This window comes from Antechinus flavipes, chromosome 1, assembly GCF_016432865.1.
Source record: "Antechinus flavipes isolate AdamAnt ecotype Samford, QLD, Australia chromosome 1, AdamAnt_v2, whole genome shotgun sequence".
Taxonomy (NCBI): Eukaryota; Metazoa; Chordata; class Mammalia; order Dasyuromorphia; family Dasyuridae; genus Antechinus; species Antechinus flavipes.
In genome coordinates this window covers 511,823,293-511,846,111 of record NC_067398.1, presented here as the reverse complement: position 1 = coordinate 511,846,111, position 22,819 = coordinate 511,823,293, and the positions used below count along the sequence as shown (strand labels likewise).

Sequence of the window (22,819 nt, the reverse complement as noted above, 5' to 3'; positions counted from 1 at the left end):
CTTGTGTTGCTTGATTTGTTAAACATAGTCCAAAGAGTATGGAAGGTCATTGCTCAAACCACCTTTGTTTAAATATCATGATTTACACAGCTTATTCCCCTGCCCCTCATTTTTTGCCAAGATTTTTTGTACTAGAGTTTGTTTGAATCTAATAATTTGAGATTCCAGTAGGTTTTAGGTAAAGCTTGTTTGTAGTGAACAGCTAGATAGCATTTTATTTCAAAATATATGCATTCACCCTTGTAAAATCTTTTGTTCCATACTTTTTCTCCCTCCTTTCTCCTATTCCACCTTCCCTCGATAGCAAGAAGTCCAATATATATTAAATATGTGCAATCCTGCTATATATATTTCCACATTTATCATGTGCAAAAGAAAAATCAGATCAAAGAGGGGAAAAAATGAGGAAAAAAAATCAAGCAAACAACAAAAGTGGTGAAAATATGATGTTGTGATCTGTATTCACTCCCCATAGTCTTCTTTCTCGCTGGATTCAGATGGCTCTGTCCATCACAAGTCCATTGGAAGTAGTCTGAATCATTTCATTGTTGGAAATAACCATGTCCATCAGAACTGATTGTCATATAATCTTGCTATTCCTGTGTACATTGTTCTCTTGGTTCTACTCATTTCACTCAGCATTAGTTCATGTAAGTCTCTCCAGACCTCTCTGAAATCAAACTGCTGTTCATTTCTTATAGAACAATAATATTTCATACTATTCATATACCACAACTTATTCATCCATTCTCCAACTGATGGGCTTCCACTCAATTTCCAATTCCTTGTCACTACAAAAAGGACTACTGCAAACATTTTTGCACATGTAGTCCTTTCCCCTTTTTTTATAATCTCCTTGAGCTATATAGACCCAATAGAGACATTGCTAGATCAAAGGTTATGCATAGTTTGATAGCCCTTTGTGCATAGGTGAACAGCTGATTCTTGAAAACACATTAACTATTAGTCATTAAAACTTATATCACTGTCATTTCAAATAAAAATGTATGCAAAATCTTTTTTTATTGAGTTAAGAAAATTACTGATATCTTAATATCATAAGAAATAGAAGAATTAACAATTTCACTGTTTTCATAGAAGCAATATTTCAAGCGTCAATACAATTAATAATACTTTCAGTTTTTGCAACTAAGTTGGAAATTTGTGTCATCCTTTCTGATATACCCAAGCAGATTTTTGAACTAAATTCATAAGGTAGTGGATTAGTGGATAGAAGAATGTATTTGGAATCAAGAAGACCTAGGATCCAGTGAGGTGTTTGACACTTAGTAATTGTGTGACAATGGGCAATCATTTAGTAAGTAATCATTCACCTTCTAAGACTACAAATTACAAACAGTTTGTTCTCTTTATCAATAGCAGGAATTACCACAAAGACAAAATCACAAATCCTTGCATATTGAAGTACTAAACTACTGTTTTTAATACTTTATTGAATTTGCTTTTTTTTTTTTTTTTTTTACTATTGCTGAGATAATAAAGAAAATTTATACTGAAGTTTGTCAAGATTTAACACTAAGGAAGAAAAGTCCCAGTTATAATTCTTTTCACTCCAAACCTTGTTCTAGGAGGAGACAGTGCATAAGTCAGCAAGCAGCAGCAGCATATCTCCCTCTTTTCTGGAAGACCCTATACTCGAGGTTATGCCAAGCAAAAAGAGTAAGTATTAGTGTTCATATAGAATATGCTACATCACTACCATCATCTTCTTCATCATCATCATAACCATCATTATTGCTGGAATTTATATCATGCTTTAAGGTTTGCAAAGTACTTTGCATATGTTATCTCATTTGATGCTTATAACAACTCTATGTGGGATAGGTCTATTATTATTCCCATTTTATAGATGAGGAAACTGAAGCAGATTTAAATGAGTTGCCTAGAGTCACATAGCTAATAAGTGTCTGAAGACAGAAGGCCCTATCTGTTATGATACTGACTTGCCTTGAATAAATTAGAACAGCTACATAATAAATTGTATTTAATGTTTTCTCAGAATATCTCAAGTATTTTGTGACCATTTGGGGGTGTCAGAATATGACATTGGAATTTTACCAGTCAGGAATATGTAATTATTCTTTTTCTAAGGCTGCTATCAGATGGAGCTGATATTAGAGCTCAAGTCTCTTAATTACTAATCTTATTTCTTCTTAGTTTTACTACTTGGCAGCCATGTGGTACAGTGGGTAGGGCACCAGGCCTACCTGAAAGACCAAAGCTGAAATTAAATTTTCCAAATCCAAATTCCTAGGGCAGATCATTTGAACTCTCTTTGCATTGGTTTTCTCAACTGTGAAATGGGGATACCTTCCAGAATTGTTGTAAGAATCAAATGAGATGATAATTGTAAAGTTTTTAACATAGTACCTGGTACTACATAGATGTTAGCTATTATTATTATTATTGTAGTTATTATATTGTCTGATTTTATTTAAAGAAAATTATTTTACTTTTCATTTTGTCATATATTTTCATTTCTGACAAATCAAGCAGATCTCTATTAGCAGATAAATCTTCATGACTAATTACCAGTAAGACTTTTCCATATAAATTGTTTGTGTATCTTTGTATGATCTGAAACCTAACAACTTAGTACATTCAATCACAGAGACACTAGAAGTATTTTTTAAATTATTCTAACATGCAAAAAGTTATGAAAGAACTGAATTCCCTAAAATCATTTTAGGTGACTTTCATGTGTCTCTGTAATTATTTTTTGTATAGTGCTCACTTTTTCTGTTTCTTAAATGTTTCAATGTAATGTTTATATAAAGTTTAGGAAAACTATTTCAATAGATCTGATTTCATTTATACGAATACCCTCTTAAGACATACATATGATAATTGATCTATACTTTATTATGTAAAATGACAGATATTCATGCTCTAATATGAGTCCTTTACAAGGGTTCAATCCAATCATCCAGGCTTTTCTGCTTTTTGATTTTGCCAGGATACTACTGGATAATGTAGATTGTGAATCAGTTATGCACTCACTCTCACTATACAAGTTGTTCAGAAAAATCTTGTAATTTCAGATAACTTTAGAACTCCACAAACACTTTGTACTTTGTGTAACTGATATCTTCTTCTCCAATCATGTATTTCTTTGCTGACAAACATTTTTCTTACTCGGGTCTTTTCTTGAAGATAGATTGTAGCCTGTTCATTCATACCCAACATTTCCCTCTAGGTTATACTGGTCTGTAATGGAAAGGTCCATACTTAAAAATATAAGTCCTGTTAATATTGTCTCTGTCATTTCTCTCCAAGAAGAAGTAGAGGGAAATTATAAAGGAAAAGAAAATCTTGAAGGGATTTACAAATACATGTAATATTTTATTTGATTTTCTTTATGATTTCATTGGGAGGGTCTAGGGGCAAAAGGTAAAATTTATTTTGACAAGTTTTATTATTATATATCAAAAAGATAACTTGAATTTCCATTAACATTATTTAAATGCCTTATACATGTGTGTGTAATGCTCCATTTAACTTAACTAGGTTATACCAGTAATAGCCTTTATATAATAACTTAAGGTTTATAAAACATTTTACATACATGATCTAAGTTGGTCTTCAAACAATTCTATGAGAAGCTATTATTTTCCCTATTTTACAGATGAGAAAATTGAGGCTAAAGATTTAAGCGATTTGCTTAGGAACACATATCTAGGAAGTGAGTCAGAATTTTAACCCAGGTCTTCTTGACTGAGTCCATCACACCATTCACTAGCTAGTTAGCTAGCTAGCTACTTCTAGCTATCTAGCTGCTTCTCATAAGAAATGGGAACATTTTTTCTTATCTTTAGTTGGTATTTAACAATTAAATTCTAAAAGGGAAAGAATTAGGTCAGAAAATAAATGCCCTTTAAAGCTATGCCATATTTTATGGTTCTTTCAATGGGATAATCCCATCAGTGAATCAACATATTTGGCTTTGTTTTGATTTTTATTTTCTTTCATCAAACAGTGGAAAGAAGTACTAAATTAAAGTTAAATATTCTAGCTTTTTGGTTTTCATAAAATCAGTGTATAATCATAGTAAAACTGAAACACTTTTTTTTTTAATTATCTTTTTTTTTTTTTTAAATTAAATTTTATTAGAGGTCCAGACTTGGAGTCACAAAACCATTGTTCAAATACAAACCCAGATAATTACTCTGGGTCATTTTACCACTCTGAGTCTGCTTTACTGTCTATAATGATTATTTTGTAGTTTCTACTTCCCAGCCTGATTTTGTATGGGTGAGAATGAACTTCGTAAACCTTTAAATAGCCTGTTATACATGAACTGGCATCAAAACTCTTGTCAAGGAGAACTGTGATTCATTCATGAGAATGTAAGGATAAAAGTCTAGAATTCCAGATCCATTATTCTGTGCCTTAGTTTTTCCCCTTAGAAGGGAGAGACATTAATTTCCGGTGCCTATTTCTTAGTAACTATTTGTCATGAAGTAGCTAAATCATTGTTACAATTTATTCTGACTATTTAAACTTAAAAGAAAATGGTTTTTCTATTGTTAATTTATCATGTACCTTTCTTGGAAGTTTTCCTTTATTGTAACATGTATCATCTATGCAAGACTTTATGTTCTCATATTTTCCCAAAACTCCCAAATAAAGAGCACTATTTACTAGAATATTTTTGTAATCATTGCCAGTATAAGAAATATTTTTGTAAAAAAAAAAAATCATAGCAGAATGTTTTTTTAGGAGTCAGGGAGAAGGAGTTGGTGGTGAGAAAGCTAACTAATTTTGGTTAAATCTTTAGTGCCTCCAAAATTCTTGCCCATATCATCAACACCCCAGCCAGAGAGACGGCAGCCACCCCAAAGACGACATTCGATTGAAAAGGAAACTCCCACCAACGTTAGACAGTTCCTGCCACCATCCAGACAGAGCTCCAGATCACTTGTAAGTAATAAAAAGACTGGAAATTCTTTTCGGGGGAACAAAGAAGTCTAGAGGTTTAAATATAAACTTTTTGATGTAAAAGAAATAAAGATAACATTTAAGTAAAGATTCAATATTCTCTATTAGCCAAATTAAAAGTTTTCAATGACTTTTTTTCACTGAGACATGGACATTCATTTTAAAGAAACATTATGTTTATCTTGTGTTAATTCACTGACAGTGTCCAAGTTATATTATTGAGTTTACTGACACAGAACAGTTTAACATTGAGTTTATTGGAAGAGAAAAATGTTTGACCCATTAATTCCCATTGTACTTTGTTTCCCAGTTCACTGGAAGAAATAGAGAATTGGAGTGGGGGAAAAAAAAACTGGTATTGTTTGGAAGAAGTTAGCAGATTTCCCCAAGATACTGCCAGGCCCACTGTATGGTTTCTTATTTCTTGGGTCAGCAGGACACAGAGTCCACTAGCCCCCCTGCCAACAAGAATTCAACAGTTCCACTGGCTAGAAAAAGTCTGAAAAGCTTCTTGTTCAGTTTCTCTTGGCATAAGAAAGGTTTTCAGTATGTCAAAGAGCTTAAATCAATAATTCTGTTTCAGGATCTCAATTTTAATGCTTTGTTGAATTGCTTGCAAGTCAGTTTAGAAAGGACATACTTCAAAAATGAAGAAAATGAAGATCTGGAACTTCTTTTGGAGGGGGGGAGGGTTCATTAAAATTTGATGATTTTTCTCAAGGGGTACAAATGAGACAAGGATAGACTTTTTAAGACCATGATCCATTTCATACAAGAAGGAAGAAAAGGAAAAGGGAGAGGCACTGATCCAGAGTACACGCTTAAGTCCTGAAATTTGTACATTTTATTTTTACTACTAAGGAAAGCAGCATTATGAGTTGTTGTGTGTTTTTTCCCTCATTTTTTTCTTCTCATTCTTTTGAGATTGTAAATTAATGTGAAGACTGAGACTGATTTTATTTTCTTTAAATACCCTATTTGGGTTTCTGACAGAAATATGATGAAGAAAATGTCCATGGATACCATATACAGGGAGAATTATTTTTAACCTGTGTTTAACCATTTCTCTTTAGCAAAAGTGAAGGTACATAGTGAATAGTCATTTTCACAGCCAAATTCAATAGGTTTGTCTCTAAATTAAAAGATAAAAGAATTTTTAGAAGTTTTACTCTCCTCTGCATTTAGAAATATCAGTTAGTGCCATAGTTGCCTTTACAGATTATCATACCTATGTAGGCCACTAGGTGATTCAGTGGATAGAGTTCTGGACTTTGAGTCAAGAAGACTTTGAATTCTGTCTCAGTACCTTACTAATGATTCTGGGCAAGTTACTTAACTTATTGAAATTTCAGTTTCCTCATCTGAAAATTGGGATAATAGTATTTATAAATTTTTATAAGGACCCAATAAGATTTTAGATAGATATAGGTATATAGATAAAAATGTTGACATTCCTCAAATGAGATTTTATATATAGTATCAACATATTCATATATAATCTTTCAATCCACCAATAATCAGTCAATAACATTTACTAAGTACTTGCACTGTGCTAAGTAAACTTTGCAGTCTTTAAAGCAATATAAATGTTATCTCTTTTTGCTATTGTTATCATTATTATTATTATTAGATCAACCTATCCACAGAGTACTGTGCTAGGTACCTAAGAGAAATGCAAAGTTTAACTAAGATAAAAGTCTTTTGACCTTACGGAATTTTTTTCATTCGAACATATTTATTTATATAAAAACTCTGGGGACTAGGCTAAAATCATACATGTAATATTAAATATTTGAGATTGCTAATCAATTTAGACTCATCTGGGAATGTAATTACAAGTCTAAAGAATATCTACAACTTTAGATAAGCATGGGTTAAGTGCTTTTCAAGATATCATATGTAAAGTACTTTGCAGTCCTTATGGTACTAGGTGAATGTTAGCTGTTTTACTTCCCTGTGAAACTGAATTTTTGGTAAGTGTATATAGTCTTAAGTTTTTATTTATAAAAATGTGTAGCAGGTGGAGTGTGAATCTTGACATTCAGATTCTAAGTTCATATTCTATTTCAGAAGCTTGCTAGCACTGTGATCATAGGCAAGCTACCTTTTCTTAATTCATTTTCCTCATTGTAAGTTGGACATGATAATAGCACCTACCTCACAGGGTTGTTGTGAGGAACAAATGAAAAAATATGTGCAAAATACTTTGTAAATCTGAAAATGCTATAAAAATGTTGGCTGTCTTTATTATTGTTGTTAAAATGAATTGTTTAAAGTAGCATGTAAACATCTCGTGGGCTCTCAAATTTCATAATTTTAAAAAACAAATACAGTTTGTGCATTTCATATAAAATTTTTCTTTTTCAAAAATTACTCTTAAGATAATATAAAGGATATAAAGGTTAATGTTATAGCATAAGTCTTACTTTCACAATAATGCCCTCTAGTTTATTATGTGATAACATTTCTTTAAGTAAGGAGGTGTGTGAGGATGATTAGCATATATTAACCCATTTGGTGAAACAAGCTATTCTATTGTGTTTGAAATCCCTCTCCTGAGATATGTAAAATGTTTTTGCTAATAACTTTAATTTATTTATCATAACTTATTTCCTCCCCTTTCCAGAAAGAATGAATTTTCTTTATTCTGTTTTCATCAATGATGTTAATTTTCCAGCAGAATAAAAGAAGCCTGGTCTTTAAATTCCTTCTCTTACTTAAAAACCAAGCAAACTGTTTTATATGAATGATGGAATATATAAGAAATTATAATATATAATTATATGTTATTTATATATAATTATATATTATATTATTATATAACATAATATATATTATATAATTATAATATAATATTGATTGTCCTATACACTTTTAATTTCCACTTATTCTACCCTACCATAAAAAATACTAGATATGAAGGTCTGAACAAGCAATTAGGGAAAAAGTCCACACATAGGTCTTTTCTGTGAGAGAAGTTTATCTCCAGCAATTATAAATTCAGAATTTTCTAGGATACAAATGGATACAAATATCGACCCAAGAATATACATGTACATTTATATATGTATGTATGTGTATATATGTATAATATGTGTGCGTTATACACACACACACATATATATATATATAATTGAATTTTCTATTTTCAGGGTTTTTTTTTTTTTTTCATGATTTGGAATCCCTATTATGACATCATTCATGTTCTGCATTCATTTGTTTTTTTGTTCCATCTTTTCTTTTCCTTCGAAATTTTCTTTCTTTCTTTCTTTTTTTTTTTTTTTTTCCCTGTCTATTGTTCAGGTTCCTAGGATAACCAGTTTGTGGCCAAGGACAGCTTTCCGACCACTTTTTTCTACCATACAAACAGCTTCTCTGCTCAGCTCTCATCCCTTTGAAGCAGCCATGTTTGGGGTAGCAGGGGCTATGTATTATCTCTGTGAGAGAGCTTTTACCAGCAGGTGGAAATCCGCAAAGGTTGGCCTCTTTCTGCCAGTTCTGGGAATTATTTTAAATTTCTGCACCCTCTTTGAGAGCAAGTACTGCTGAAAATTTTTAACAGCTTAGATTGGCACTGTGCTTCTGATTGTTGATTTCAGTCTTTTGTAGGATTCATAGATCACTGAATTATCTTCTTTGAGGGGAAAATCAACTTTGAAAGGACAACAAACTAAAAATGCAGCATCAGATTAGTGAGATGTCCTAGATATTTTTCTCTTCACATAATCTCATTCTACAGCATGGAGAAGCTTTTCAATCTGCCCTCTGAAACTAGAAGTATATTGCTGATACACTAAATGCTTCCACTTGGATTGTGCTGGTTAAGAAAATGACATTATTAATAGGGCCACTTTGATTGGTATAGATAAGCTCCTGGTGAACATTATACCAGTAGCCATGTAAGCCATAATCAGGTCATTGGCTGCTTTTTGAAGTACCTGGTGTGCTTTAGGTCTTTCTCCATTGGGGGATGTTCATGAATGTATTGTCACTAAAGAATAGCATTGTGTCTATACTTGCTGGGAGAGTGATTCTTCTTCATTTACTGGTCTCTCCTCAAAAAGATATGTAATGATAAATCAAGTTGTCATGTGACTTTGTGAAAACCCACTTCCTTTTTTATACAGAGAGAAATGGTGGTTTCTTCTGTTTTTTCAGTTGTTTGAAATCTTTTTATTGTCAATGTTTTATTATTTTAAGTTTTCATACATGGTCTATTTTACTATCCTTGAATCTTCAAGCTTTTAAAGCAAAGGGAAAGATTCGAAAACTGTCATATAAAATACATTAAAATTATCTTGGAACATATTGACACTGATTTTAACTGTAAATTTACCATGCAAAGGAGATCATTATTTGTAAGCAGAATTAATTGTTTACTCTAGCAAAGGCCTTTAGTTCTGCATACTGTGTTTTGTTCTCCTAAGAATTATGTTTTATTAGCTGACCCAGAAGCTGATTTCTTCATCAACTCTTTATTGGCTGTTGTGCCATAAAAATAAATTCTTGAATGTAAGTGATTCCCAATCAGTTCTATTCATTGGTAACAGGTCATTGCATACAGAGTGAATCTCAATTTCTTTCCCTGTTTTGATACTGGCAGTATTACTTGAATGATTTAATTTCTAAGTACTATTGTTCCTACCATTATCATTGAAGATCTGCCAGCATTTTCATAATTGATTTTTGCTTTTCTAATCCTCTATTTAAACAAAGCTCACTAAATCTAAACATAACAATGGTAAAAAAAAATTACTTAATCGTTTATAATTGTGATAAAAGACAGACTAGTCAGATTTATATTGCTCATTTTGATTTGTAGTTACTTCTTTGTAATTTATGAAAAACTCAGAAGATGATGCATTGTGATGCATTCTTTGGACTGTATTTTCTAGGTTCTTCTGTGTACCTGTAAAATGCCAAAGAAGAGCTTAACTATCTTTTTGTATTGTGGCTCAGTAACATCATACTTAGATTATCAATATTTTTATTAGCAAATATGATCCCTTGTGAATGCTGAAAATATGAGAGTATTGAACTAGTTCCTAATGCCACTATTTAATATGAAAAATGAACTTTAAGGGCGCATTGAACTATATAGCATATTGATAATATGCATTCTCTTCTTGAACATTTCCGCCCTCAGACTTCTCCCTGCTGACCTTGGGAGGTAGATCCAAAATCAGAGGATAAAGAAAATGTGGCAGTTTTGCAAATTCTAGGTCCTTAATCCTAAATTTACATTATATTTACATGTAAATTAAATTTACATTATAATGTCTACTAATTAAAATGATGGTGGAGCATGTTATAAAATAATTAGGTATAATTAAATAATTGAGGACCTGCTTATAGTTTGACTAAAACTCTAAATGCTTTGATACTTTGGAGTTTTAGCTAGTTTATTCTCAACACAATTCATTGAAATTTTATTTACTCAGCAGTATTGAATTTATCTTTTTCATCATTTAAAAAAAAAGTATGTAGAAAGTTTTTATTTTAACTTAGCATATTTGTTTTTCATTTCATGTTGCATTGAAGTTTTGTTGTCCTTGTGAAAGCTCCAGAATTAAAACATTAGCATTGAACCTGACTGACTGATTATATTAGTAGAGGGTAGCATTGAAAACTTTGCTTTTAAAAAGAAAAAAAAAAGGCAAGCAAAATATTCTCTTATTTCCTGCACAATCTCTAAAGTGGTACACTTTCAAATATGGTTAAAGGTGATTAGTTTAAAATATGCTTGAATCAACATTTTTATTAAAACTAAAAGAACATGTTATATATATATCCTTGCCATATATATTAATATGATGTTGCAAAACAAACAGATACCACTTAATCTTTAGCAAACAAAGTAATAATAAATACGTCATCATAGTTACATGAAATAATTTAATGAGTGGTTATTTACAGGCTTACACTACTATGTAATTTTAAAATTTCATGATAAAATTAATGTCATAGAGGAATAAATGAGGTAGTATATAGGAAAAGTTTTTATCCGTATGAAATATTTTTCTTTTTTATTCATGTGAAATATCTAAAAGGACAATAGCTACATTAAATATGTTCAGTTGGCTTCATTTATTAGATTTCATACTCTTGAAAGCTTATACCGTTGAAAAAAAGTTTCTTGTCTTCTCGCTACTATGCCGTTTCTCAAGGCAAATCAAAGTACAATAGATATGGAACCCAAATGTAAAATCACTTATTATGTATCTGAAAATTTCTCCCATTGGAAGGTGAAATTGTGTGATGGGATTGTTTTTGCACCTTTGGGAGCAAATCATGTATTTCTGAACCAACAGTTCTTTCCCCAAATGACTAGATAAGACACATCCAGTCACTAGTTTTTATAAAAGAAAATAAAAATTTAAACAAATTTTAGCAGCTTTTTTTTGTGGTTAAAGGAACAGAGGGAAGTTTGCATTTCATTTTAGTAAGCAAGGCAATAGTTCTTAAGAATGTGGTGGTTCTTAAATGCTAATGTTTGTGGAGTTTGTCCCACAGATTTCAATTTTTGTTTTTCTCTGATTGAAAGACAGAACTGATTGTTAAAACTCCATCAACTGACTACATCCATAGTCATCTGATTCTTCATCTGGCTTATTTGTTAGATTTCAAAAACATCAGTATGTTGCTGTGAGCAATGCTATTGTGCGTGTGTGTGTGTGTGTGTGTGTGTGTGTGTGTGTGTGTGGTGTGTGGGAGTGAATTAATGTGTTTATACTGAGAACATTAAGTTTCAGTGTCACTTCACCACAATAGTGCCTGTGAAGCATAGAATGGTGGGAATGCATAATTGTTCTGTCTTTCTATTAGATTTAACCAATCAAAAGCAGAGTTGGATGACAAACAGATGGAAATGAGGTTTTTTTATTCAGTGGAATCAATTACATCAGCATCTAACATATTCTTAAAGGATCAAAACCTGAGCCATTAGCACTCGGAAATTTATAATAATATTTAAGTCCAGCTTCATCCCCCCACATCCCTCACCTCTATCCTCCCAAAAATCTTTTACATATTTAACAGTTCTTTTGGAAGGAAGAACAAAAATGCTCTTAACAAATCCAGACTGTGAAATTAACTTATCAGTTTCATGTTCAAATTCCATTCATAATATTGGAGTTTTACTGTAATTGCTGATGTGACATCCCACTAAATAAAACCTTTGGGGATAAATTACTAACTACTTTCTTTGGCTCTTCTGGGCACCACAAACTAACATATATATTTAAGAAAAGCACTAGTGCTGCTGCTGGTCTCACATGCTATGTGGAACACTAGCCCTAAGTAACAGCTTACATATTTCAGTCCAGAAATTAAACTTCAGTGCAGTTGGACTAAAGTAAAAAATGACTGAAAAACTTTGACTATAAAAGTATACATAACTACTAAATAAAACAGCTCCATGAGCCAAAGTACCTGAACCTGAAAACTTTGAAGTAATTGTTGAATTTGTTGTTAAATGGCAATGGCATCTAGAACTAAATTATGTGGACAGTTAGCAGTTATTATGTCATTTCTTAAGTTAGGGTATTTGAAAGTTATGTGATGCCCATGGATCAGCCAACTCTTCTAGTTTTCATGAAAAATCTTCCTTCTTTGAAGCTTCTACTAACCAGGTAAATGGTTCTCTGAAAGAAAAAACCAAAAGTGGGCATGGGAGTGTCTTATTCCTGTGGAATTTTGAATTTCAGGAAGAATTCTGTTATCCAGTAGAATGCTTGGCTCTCACCGTGGAGGAAGTGATGCATATTCGCCAGGTGCTGGTAAAGGCAGAGTTGGAAAAGTACCAACAGTACAAAGATGTCTACACTGCATTGAAAAAAGGAAAGGTATATCTTTGGGTGTTAAAGCATGACTCTTTTTTTTTTAATTTTTTAATAACTTTTTATTGACAGAACCCATGCCAGGGTAATTTTTTACAACATTATCCCTTGCACTCACTTCTGTTCCGATTTTTCCCCTCCCTTCCTCCATCCCCTCCCCCAGATGGCAAGCAGTCCTATAGATGTTAAATATGCCACAGTATATCCTAGATACAATATATGCATGAAGCATGACTCTTAAGATTTCTTTGGAATCTATAATCTTTTTTCTTCACTAGCAGTTGAGTGGTATTTCTTTCTGGCTTTCCCTTAAGAAGGAGAATGACCAAGGTCTCCTCTTGAAATACCAAACTAACCAATAGTACAATTTTATTGAAGGCTTAAAAATAAACCTTGTAATTAATGTGTTTATATAAAACTATATATATATATATCTTGAGATGGTTTTTTTGGTGGATTTGGTAAATAAGAAATGTCCCAGAATGGGAGAGTACAATTCTTTTGAATCCTTCAGTTTGTTTTCAGGACTTTAAATTAAACCTATGATCTTAATTCATGTGAAACTGCAAGTATATATAAAAATGTATGTATTTATTTATAGGCTTATACTAATATGTAGCTTGAAAATTTCATGATAAAATTAATGTCATCTAACATATATAGGACTGCTTGCCATATAGGGATGGGGGTAGAGGAAGGGAGGGGAAAAATCGGAACAGAAACGAGTGCAAGGGATAATGTTGTAAAAAAAATTACCCTGGCATGGATTCTGTCAATATAAAGTTATTATAAAATAAAATATTTTTTTAAAAAAAGATAAAATTAATGTCATACACTTAGGAATAAATGAGTTAGTATGTGGGGAAAGTTCTTATCCATATGAAATATTTTTTTATTTATATGAAATATTTAAAAGGATAATAGATACATTACATAAGGGAAAACCAGTTTAAAAACTAATGTCTCAATTCTCTTCATGACATCCATTGAACTTATGTAATATGCACATCACAGCTTTATTCCATTGTTAAAAAATTAACTCTTGATAAAATTCTTTTTCAAATTTTATTTTCTAGCTCTGCTTCTGTTGCCGAACTAGGAGGTTTTCCTTCTTCACTTGGTCTTATACCTGTCAGTTCTGTAAGAGGTAAGACAATTAATACATGATGAAAGATATATAATAATATGAATCCCGTTGATACTGGTTTTACTTAAAACTTCTCTACACAAGAAAACTATTGGTAATGTTTTATTTGTCTGTCTTGAATTACTTATTACTATATTACTTATATCTTTCGGGGGGGGGGGGTGAAAGTACTGGCTTCTATATAATAATTTACCAAACGATAGATTATTATAAACTTGAATAATGAATTCCTGGTTATTATTTATTTAACTTAAGTAAAGATGATTTTGATTATAGTAGTTTAATTGCTTATAAATTTCATGTGTAGTTTAAATATAAACTATTATAAATTATAATAGTTTATACTATAAACTACTATAAATGTGATCTCATTGGAAAAATGAAAATTTTATATAAATGTAGGTTTATCCATTCATTCAGGATTCTCCCCCCCCTTTTCCCCACCCCAAGAATAACTTGTATTTGTCTATCTTCTGATTGAAGAAAGCACTAGTATAGAAACCCATTCTACTCAGACAAATGGGCCTTCAGTTATTGACAAAAAATTTCATATGCCATATAATGACTACTGCTTTTGATTTCATATACAGGCCAGTATGTTCACAGTGCTGCAAAAAGGTAAGCTAAGATAAGTGCTACTTTTAACCGTGAATTTAGTGCACAGGTTATATATCCGTACCAACATTTTTAATTCTTTAACTCATTTTGGGGTAACAGATGCGATTACCATCCAAGCCATATTCCACTCTTCCTATCTTTTCTCTGGGACCATCTGCCTTGCAAAGAGGAGAAAGTTTTATGAGACCTGAAAAACCTTCTGCTAGTCACCATCGGCCACTTCGGAGCATTGCCAGGTGAGAATTCCTAGAACTTTATCATCTTTTAATTATCTTTTCTGTGTCTGTGAATGAGTGATGGTAAAATTGGGTTTTGCCAAAAACAATTCATTGCTTTAGTGATGGGCAAGCAGCTATTTAAATAACACTTTATTTTTTAGTTTAATTAGGTTGTTTAAACTTTTTTGAAACTTAAAAATACAGCAGCACGATGGAATAGATAAAGCACAAGGTTTGGATCTTAGCTCTGTAACTTTTACACTGAGGTTTTGGGCAAGCTACTTAATATCTGTGGACCTCAATTTTTTTTTTTAATATGATGATGGACTAGATCATCTTTAAACCCCATTCATTTTCAGCACTAAACTAGCTACCACAAAAGCAAAATGCATTTACAATGCAATTTTTACAAATTAATTCACTACTTAAAAATTACTCTTAAAGATATCTTTAGAGCTATTCTGGTTACTTTTCCCCCCATTCTTGTTTTTAGGAAAAAAGTTTTATCTTTTGTATATAGTTTGGCTTTCAGCATTTTGGGCTTCTTATTAAAGAAAAAACAGTTAAGTCCAGAAAATATTAAGGGACTGCAAAGCACTTTGTGTACTTTAAAAGATAAAAATATAAAAAATTCAAAGATAAAGATTATATGTGTGTGTGTGTGTGTGTGTGTGTGTGTGTGTGTGTGTGTATGTATATATAAAGCTTGATGTCAGCTATTGTAAATGTTTTTAAAAGGTGACAGGATGCTGAATTCTTTCTAATGCTAAGTGGGAGTCACATCTTAAGTAGAGGAGGATAGATTAGAAACCAAGTGTATTTTGGTTCTTAAGAAGGGAGAATTGGTCACAGATCAGAAGTGGATTGGTACCAGATATTAAGGCTTGCAATTCATTACAGTTCTATTACAGAGAAGAAAGAGGGTAAGAAAGAAGTTACTCTATGAACCATTTTGGAAACATGTGCTAGAAGCTGAAAATTCTCAACTTTTAAGGCTTTCTCCCTTCAGATATTGTACTTTAATGATAATCTTTTATTTTTGAATTTAGGATATAGAATTCCTAGGATAGACCATGGTGCTAATGAGAGAACTTGCAGTGACAAATTAAAATCATTTTATTCATGCTGTATTAATAGTTATATTCATTTTCAGCTTAAATGATATAGTAAATATTTTTAAATTCTAGCTCTCAATCTTTTAAAACTATGAAACCATAAAATAAGTAATTTAAAGATTCTAAACAACCAGAAAACTAAAATCACCAGAATTAGTCAGTGATGGCATTCTACATTCAGTACTCTACTTTTGTGAGAAAGAAATAGATATTGGGTGAACCGATACATTTTGGACATATTCAAAAGAACAACTTTGAGGCTTTATTGATTTTGTCACATGAACAGTAATTACATACCCTGCCTTTTGTTATACAAAGATTCTTAAGTGACTTTTAAAGAATTGGAGATTCCAAATTATGTGCAGTATGATTTTTGTGTAGTGTATTTTTTTCATCTTTGCTTTTTAATTCTTTAAAAAATAGTAATCAATATATTTCCATGTGTGATAATTCTCAAACAGAATATTTAATTAAGTAGTTAGTATTCCTTTAACATTCTAGTTTGAGGATTCATTGCATTATAAATAAATTATGATTTTGAGATTCTGAGACATTTTACATCATAAATTTCTTAAATTTTTTTTGAAGAACAACATTATTTTCTGGTCTTTGTCTTTGAAAGCTGAAAAACAGTGACAGTCACAGGGTGATAAACCCCTTGCAGATGACTTCAAGGTATCCTTGAAGCATTTTAAGTTTGGTGAGACCTGCCAGAGGTTGCCCTCTACTGGCATGATTTTGCATTATCCTAACATTCCTTGTCACAGTAAGTTTGAAACTGGAAATGAATGAAAAATCTTACTTAAAATAGGCCTTAATAAATAAGTGAATAAGAAAGGCCTTCTTGGTAAAGTAGCATAAGATTCTCCTTATATATAAGCAACTGCATAAATTTGTCATGTTCAAGATTTATATTTGAGTCACATGATGTTCTTAATTGAGGAAATTAAGCCTTTTTTTTTTTTTTTTTTTTTTAGGTTCTCTTCAAAATCTAAATCTGTAGATAAATCAGATGAAGAATTACAATTTCCCAAAGAATTGATGGAGGACTGGAGTACTATGGAGGTGTGTGTAGACTGCAAAAAATTTATTTCAGAAATCATCAGCTCCAGCCGGAGAAGCCTTGTGCTGGCTAACAAACGAGCTCGTTTGAAAAGGAAAACACAGTCATTCTACATGTCCTCAGCAGGTCCCTCAGAGTACTGCCCTTCGGAGAGAACTATCAATGAAATCTGAGCCTCGTGCCTTTCCAGTTGCTCTTGTTCACAAAGTCAGCATTGGTGGAGAACACTAAGAACTGCATTGTCTTTCCTTTCCTTTCTGTGGTTTTATTTCATAGACCTGTATTTGCATTAGATCAGATATATGTTGCACCATGTTGTTCTACTGACTGAATGCTGTGTTCATATCTGTTACTGATATGCAACAGGTCAGCCAATCAAATAATTTGCACTGAAAGAAAACATTAGTTCAAAACTTGCCTTCTTTTTAATTTGTACATTTGAAGGACAAAACGATTTTCCCTGAATTCAGTTCTTTTCTAACCAAGGCTGAAAGGTTCTTTTAAGGAGAAACCAATCTAACAAAGGAATCAGTGTTAGCACAGTTTTAAGCAGTAAGTCATATTGGCACTTCCACCTAATAGTGTTCACATGTAGTGTATTCAGTAATCCAGAGCCTTTCTGGAGAATACTAAACTTCTAGTATGGGCTATAGTAATTCTTGTCTCACAGCATAAACTCTAGGATTGCTAATGCTAACAAATTGATTTTTTAAATTTATTGCTAATCTGAGATTTTGGTTAAATAAGGGACTTTATGATGTCTGTGTTCTAGTGTAAAACACCAGCATAAGCTGTACACCCAAATGGGTGACTTATTTCCCCAAAGCTGCTGGATTTGTCAGCCCTAATATAACTGACCAGTGTTTCTCATGGAGGTGACACTTTATTCCTTTGAATGTATTATGATTATTGATAGTATTAGTAATAATAGATTGAGTGATAGAGGTTTGGCAGAAGTTTGGGGACTAAAGGTATAAGGCAACAGCTTGAGTGAATTCCTATAATGTCAAAAGAGCCCATGATTTTATTGGAAAGGTGGGTGATCTATTTTGAGACTATACAGGTTGGCAGCCTCTAATCACACTGGTATGATTCTGGTAGCAGATACATTATCAACTATGTTTTTCATATCTTAGCAACTTGGCCAGCAAGTCTAAACTCGGCTGTAATTTGGTACCTAAAGTCTTAGACTGAAAACAAATTTATTTATTTTTGTAAATGAACTTTTTAAAAACAAACATGGTTATTTAGCTGTTTTAAAGTTACAAGAACATTAACCTGCTGACTGGCTTCAGATGCTTTTTTGCATTTCTTTTTCTCACAAATGGTTTCATTTGTGTAGTATTTATGGGGGTGGGGAGGAGAATGGTGAACCATTGTACATCTGAAATTTATCCACTCATAAATATGCTTAAATACAACCAACCAAATAACCATTGATATTTGTCAGATCAGTTAATGCACATGCACTGTAATTTTCATAAAGCAGTAGTAGAAACATCCATATTCAACTTGGTGACAGCACTATAGGTGGCATGATAATTATTTGTTGTTGTATTAAAATAGTTAATATTTCTACATGAAATTAACATGCCTCAAAACTGTCCCAATACTACTTTAGAATGTTCTAAAATTTTATGGTTTCCTAGCTTAAAATTTCCCAAATAAATTTTAATGATTAATTAAATAATGCACGTTAACAGTTCCTCCATATTTGCATGTGAAGCTATAATGTCTCCAGGGGTTTAAAGTTTAAATTGTTTTAAGAGCTTTGAAAAACCTATTCAGTGAAATTTATTTGTAACATTTTCTAACAGACCAATTTGTTTGAAATTTACATTCAGGAAAAAATTTTATCTGAGCCACAATATTTTGGGACCCCATATTCAAACATTTAAAATAACTGCTAGAAAAGGGGATATGAAGGTAAGCTCAATTAAGTTCCTTCAACATGCGTGTATAACATACACAAGCATGCTTGACAAGTTTTTTGGTTGCTTTTTTCTTTTTTGGTCTGGATCCATAATTTAATTTGTATAGAGAAATCCCAATGTAGAAATTCCTTTCATTGACATAGCTTTGTGACACAAACCTAATTTACAATCTTAGAGAGAGTTCTTAGGAGTACTAGAGACTTAGTGGCCTACCCATGATCAGATAGCCAAGATGCATGTAAGGCAGGATTTAAGGACACACTGCCTCTTCTCATAATAAACTAACCAAAAGCAAAAGACGGTAACATCCTAAAATTGAAGGATGTTCTTACATTCACAAAAATAAATATAACTAGATAACAAGAAGTAACTTTTCCAACCTATCTTCCTTTTTTAGGTCCATGATAATTGTAAAAAAGTTTATGAAACTCTAGTCAGTAATCATTTTTGCTCTCTTGATCATTAGAATGTAAATGGGCAGATTCAACATAATAGGATGCATGGTAGATACAAATGACACAATTTTTTTAAATGGTTACTGTTAGAAAAGGAGAAAAGAAAAGAACCAGTCAACCTGTAATTGGTATTAGTCTTATTGGTGTGCTTTTTGGGATGCCAAAACCAATCCTTGTGTTTTAACTCATTATTCTCCTTTGCTAAATTCTATAGGATTATTTAATTCCCATAAGAACCAATCTTCTCTTTAGAACATGTATCGTATCCATTTTTTTTTACTTCTATTCAGCATTCACCAGTGATCCAGTGTTTTGTTTTGTTTTTTAAAGATTATCTGTGCTGCCCCTTTTATTTGGAGTTTAAGGGATCTTGGAGCAATGTGTGCTCAATTGAAATAAAATGACCTACTGTACTGAGTGTCCTGCACAAATCTGAAAGTGCTATCTTCAGTGTTAGTTGTTTTTCCTTTTGGTTGGCAGCACTTGGATTTTCTCCTCCCACTTTCCTTGCTCTTCTCCCATGCTTACTCCAGGTATTGAGTGCCACTTCTCTTTGTTCTCATACCTCATGAAGTTACCCTGTGGAGAGATCCATGCTTCTCTCCTTATAGTTTAACTTCATATTATTGTCTGAATACATGAGAAAGTTTGTAAATACATGTAATATATTTATTAATATTTGAAAGGCTGTCATCCAGGAGACACTGGGAACAAATTTTCCCAAGATGATTGAAAGTGAAAGCAAGTCTTATTGATATGCACATTGATTAAAATTTATCTTACTAGATTTCAAATTTTGAGCCTTTTAAGTCAAACCTTGGAGACTTTATGGCACGTAGCATTTTAAGAATTAAGTTGCAAGAGAATATGTGACTAGTAACATGAACTCACCACCATGAATTTTTCTTAAAGCTTTTATTTTTCTAATTGTATTAATAAAAGTGGGACTTGGTTTTATAGATCACATAGGAGACATGAAAGTTCCTAAAATGTCCCATTACAATTTACTGATGGTGAAAATTCCGAGAATTTTGTATTGAAGAACTATTAAATTAGGGCCATGAGGAATGTATTCTCAGCTTTCTATGTGTATAAAATCCAAAGTCTTATTGGTATTCATGGTGATAGTACTAAACGTTTTTCATTAAGGCCTCTTACTTGAAAATTATCTGGGGAAAAATAAAAAAGCCTTTCCATCATTACTTCTATCTGTGTGGATGTTTTTTTCTAAATTATTTTGATATAGATGACTTTACCTGCTCATAATAGGAATCATTTGGACTAGAAGGAAAGAGAATTTTTATTATTGACCTTAAAAACATTTTACCAAGTACTTTCTGGTATCTCCTCTGTTGTGATATGGAAGCCACCTGCCAGTGGCTTCTGGGGATCCAACTCAGATCAGCAGAATGGATCCCTTCAAGTGAGAGGATGATGATGATAGAAACACTTCTCCACTGAGAGGCAGGTGTGTTGTTTGACCTCTCTCCTTCTTCCAATTTATTTCATTCCCAGTCCACAAGCAACACCTGTGTCAATAAAGACTGCTTTGTAACTCCTTAAGATGTTATGATTCAGTTATGGAGGCTGAATTGACCTGCCCTTTCACCCAGACATGGTCCGTAACACTCCTCAAAAAAAAATTTTTTTTTTGAGTAGCAATTCTTGTTTTAATGATCATCTGTCTATGCTAACTCAGACCACTAAAATTTTTTAAATGCCACCTTATTTTTATTTGAAATGGGACCTTAAATTTTAATGCGTTTATGTGTGTATCAATAGATTAATGCTATAATTAAAGTTTCTTGATTTTTCTTTTCCCATGTTAAATGAAATTAACATTTTCCAATCTTTTCTCCTTCAATTTACCGAAATAAGTGAAATACCGAGTTCCTGCCTGATTTAAAACCCCATTTATACCATTACTTAATAACTGACAATTTCCTGATAAATTACATTAGTACATATTGAATGTTGAAAAAATTTCTTCTTTTCAAAGTGATTAAGCTTTTCTGTATTTTACCACTCATCTAAAAAAAAAAAAAAAACACCTTAAAACTTTTGACATTGAAATTGAACTCATTTAATTAAACTGATCTAGAATAATTTAAACTAATTTAAAGACAGTTTCAGAAGAAAACAGTGTTGTGATGCTTTTAGTTTTAAGAAAAATGGTAAAAGCTAAGATCTTAAGTGAAGAATGAAACATGGATTGCCATAATATACATCTACTTCTTTATTCTTATGGTTATTGGTATTATGCAATGCAAATCAAAGCACATTTTGGTTTTTTTCCCCCATCTTTCCATTTGTTGTTGTTGTTGAGGCAATTGGGGTTAAGTGACTTGTCCAGGGACACATAGCTAGGAAGTGTTAAATGTCTGAAGTCAGATTTGAACTCAGGTCCTCCTGACTTCAGGGCTGGTGCTCTATTCACTGCGCCACCTAGCTACCCGAGTACATTTCGTTTTAAAAATCTTTATTAAAAGAATTTTGCAAGGTGTTTTCACCACTTAAAATGTTTATTCACAACATGATTTTCATCTTAATCTGCACAAAAAACGTTTTATGTTTTTTAGCTTTTTATCAATACTGAAATTAACTAAAAAATGCTACTTTTAAAGATGAGTTTATTATCATAATTTTCTCTTTTGGAAAAATATGCCAGCTACTTCTGAGTCTCAGTTTCTTAACTCAGAAAGGCAGGGAATTGTTTTAGGATATCTCTAACTATGTCCTCTTCAGCTCCAAGTTTTATGATCCTATAATTTTTTTGTAATTATAGTCTTCTCTGTTGTTTCCAAACAATAAAACTTGATTTCTAATACACGTAGTTATATTTAATATAATTTCTTTCAGGGTCTTCAAAGGTTCTTTGGACTTGACTTCCTATAAAGCTTTGGGGAGAATAAGTATAGTCAACTTTTAATTATCCCTGGAACTGAATGGGATAGAAAAACAGTAGTCTAAAAGTAATTTATAGTTGTTTCACAATAATCATTATCTCTATAATTATCAAAACTCCCCTATTCAGCCTAAAGGGGAGTTACTAAACTGTCAGGATGAGGAGACTGCAGATAATGCAAAAGTAATTGATAATTCTCTGTTAATATTTTTTTATTACTGAAACACATAAAATGCAGTAGGGCTCCCAGTGAGTCTTAATGGAAGCAAGTCCATCACTTGTATCCTAAAATTTCATTATTTTTCCCCCAAAAAATGTAGAGTTTTAAAAAGTGAAATTCTTGAAGACTGCAAAGCTACCAGACAAAGTTGGTTGATACCAGTTTAAGCTTATGATCATACACTATTCCTTAACTCTAGACATCTTTCTTGCAAAGACTGACCCTATACACAAATGTAGAGTGTGAATGTATGTGGGGAGAGGGGGAAACAATGCCACTTATAGGAAAACACCTGAGAACTTGACCCAGTTGAACCATATTACTAAGTTAATGAATTTTGTAATTCC

The 22,819-nt window shown here is 32.1% G+C and overlaps 1 protein-coding gene across 2 annotated transcripts in view; it reads left to right on the top strand.

Annotated features, from left to right (window-relative positions):
* The window catches only part of SPIRE1 (spire type actin nucleation factor 1), a 191,921-nt gene extending 171,372 nt beyond the window's left edge, over positions 1–20,549 (top strand). For both annotated transcript variants that reach the window (XM_051970489.1, XM_051970488.1), the window contains 7 exons: positions 1,590–1,680; positions 4,799–4,941; positions 12,666–12,803; positions 13,874–13,944; positions 14,535–14,562; positions 14,662–14,798; positions 16,873–20,549. In XM_051970489.1, the coding sequence (XP_051826449.1) occupies positions 1,590–1,680; positions 4,799–4,941; positions 12,666–12,803; positions 13,874–13,944; positions 14,535–14,562; positions 14,662–14,798; positions 16,873–17,131 (867 nt within the window). In that variant the 3' untranslated portion in view covers positions 17,132–20,549. The remainder of the gene's footprint in view (positions 1–1,589; positions 1,681–4,798; positions 4,942–12,665; positions 12,804–13,873; positions 13,945–14,534; positions 14,563–14,661; positions 14,799–16,872) is intronic.
* The last annotated feature ends 2,270 nt before the right edge of the window (positions 20,550–22,819 follow it).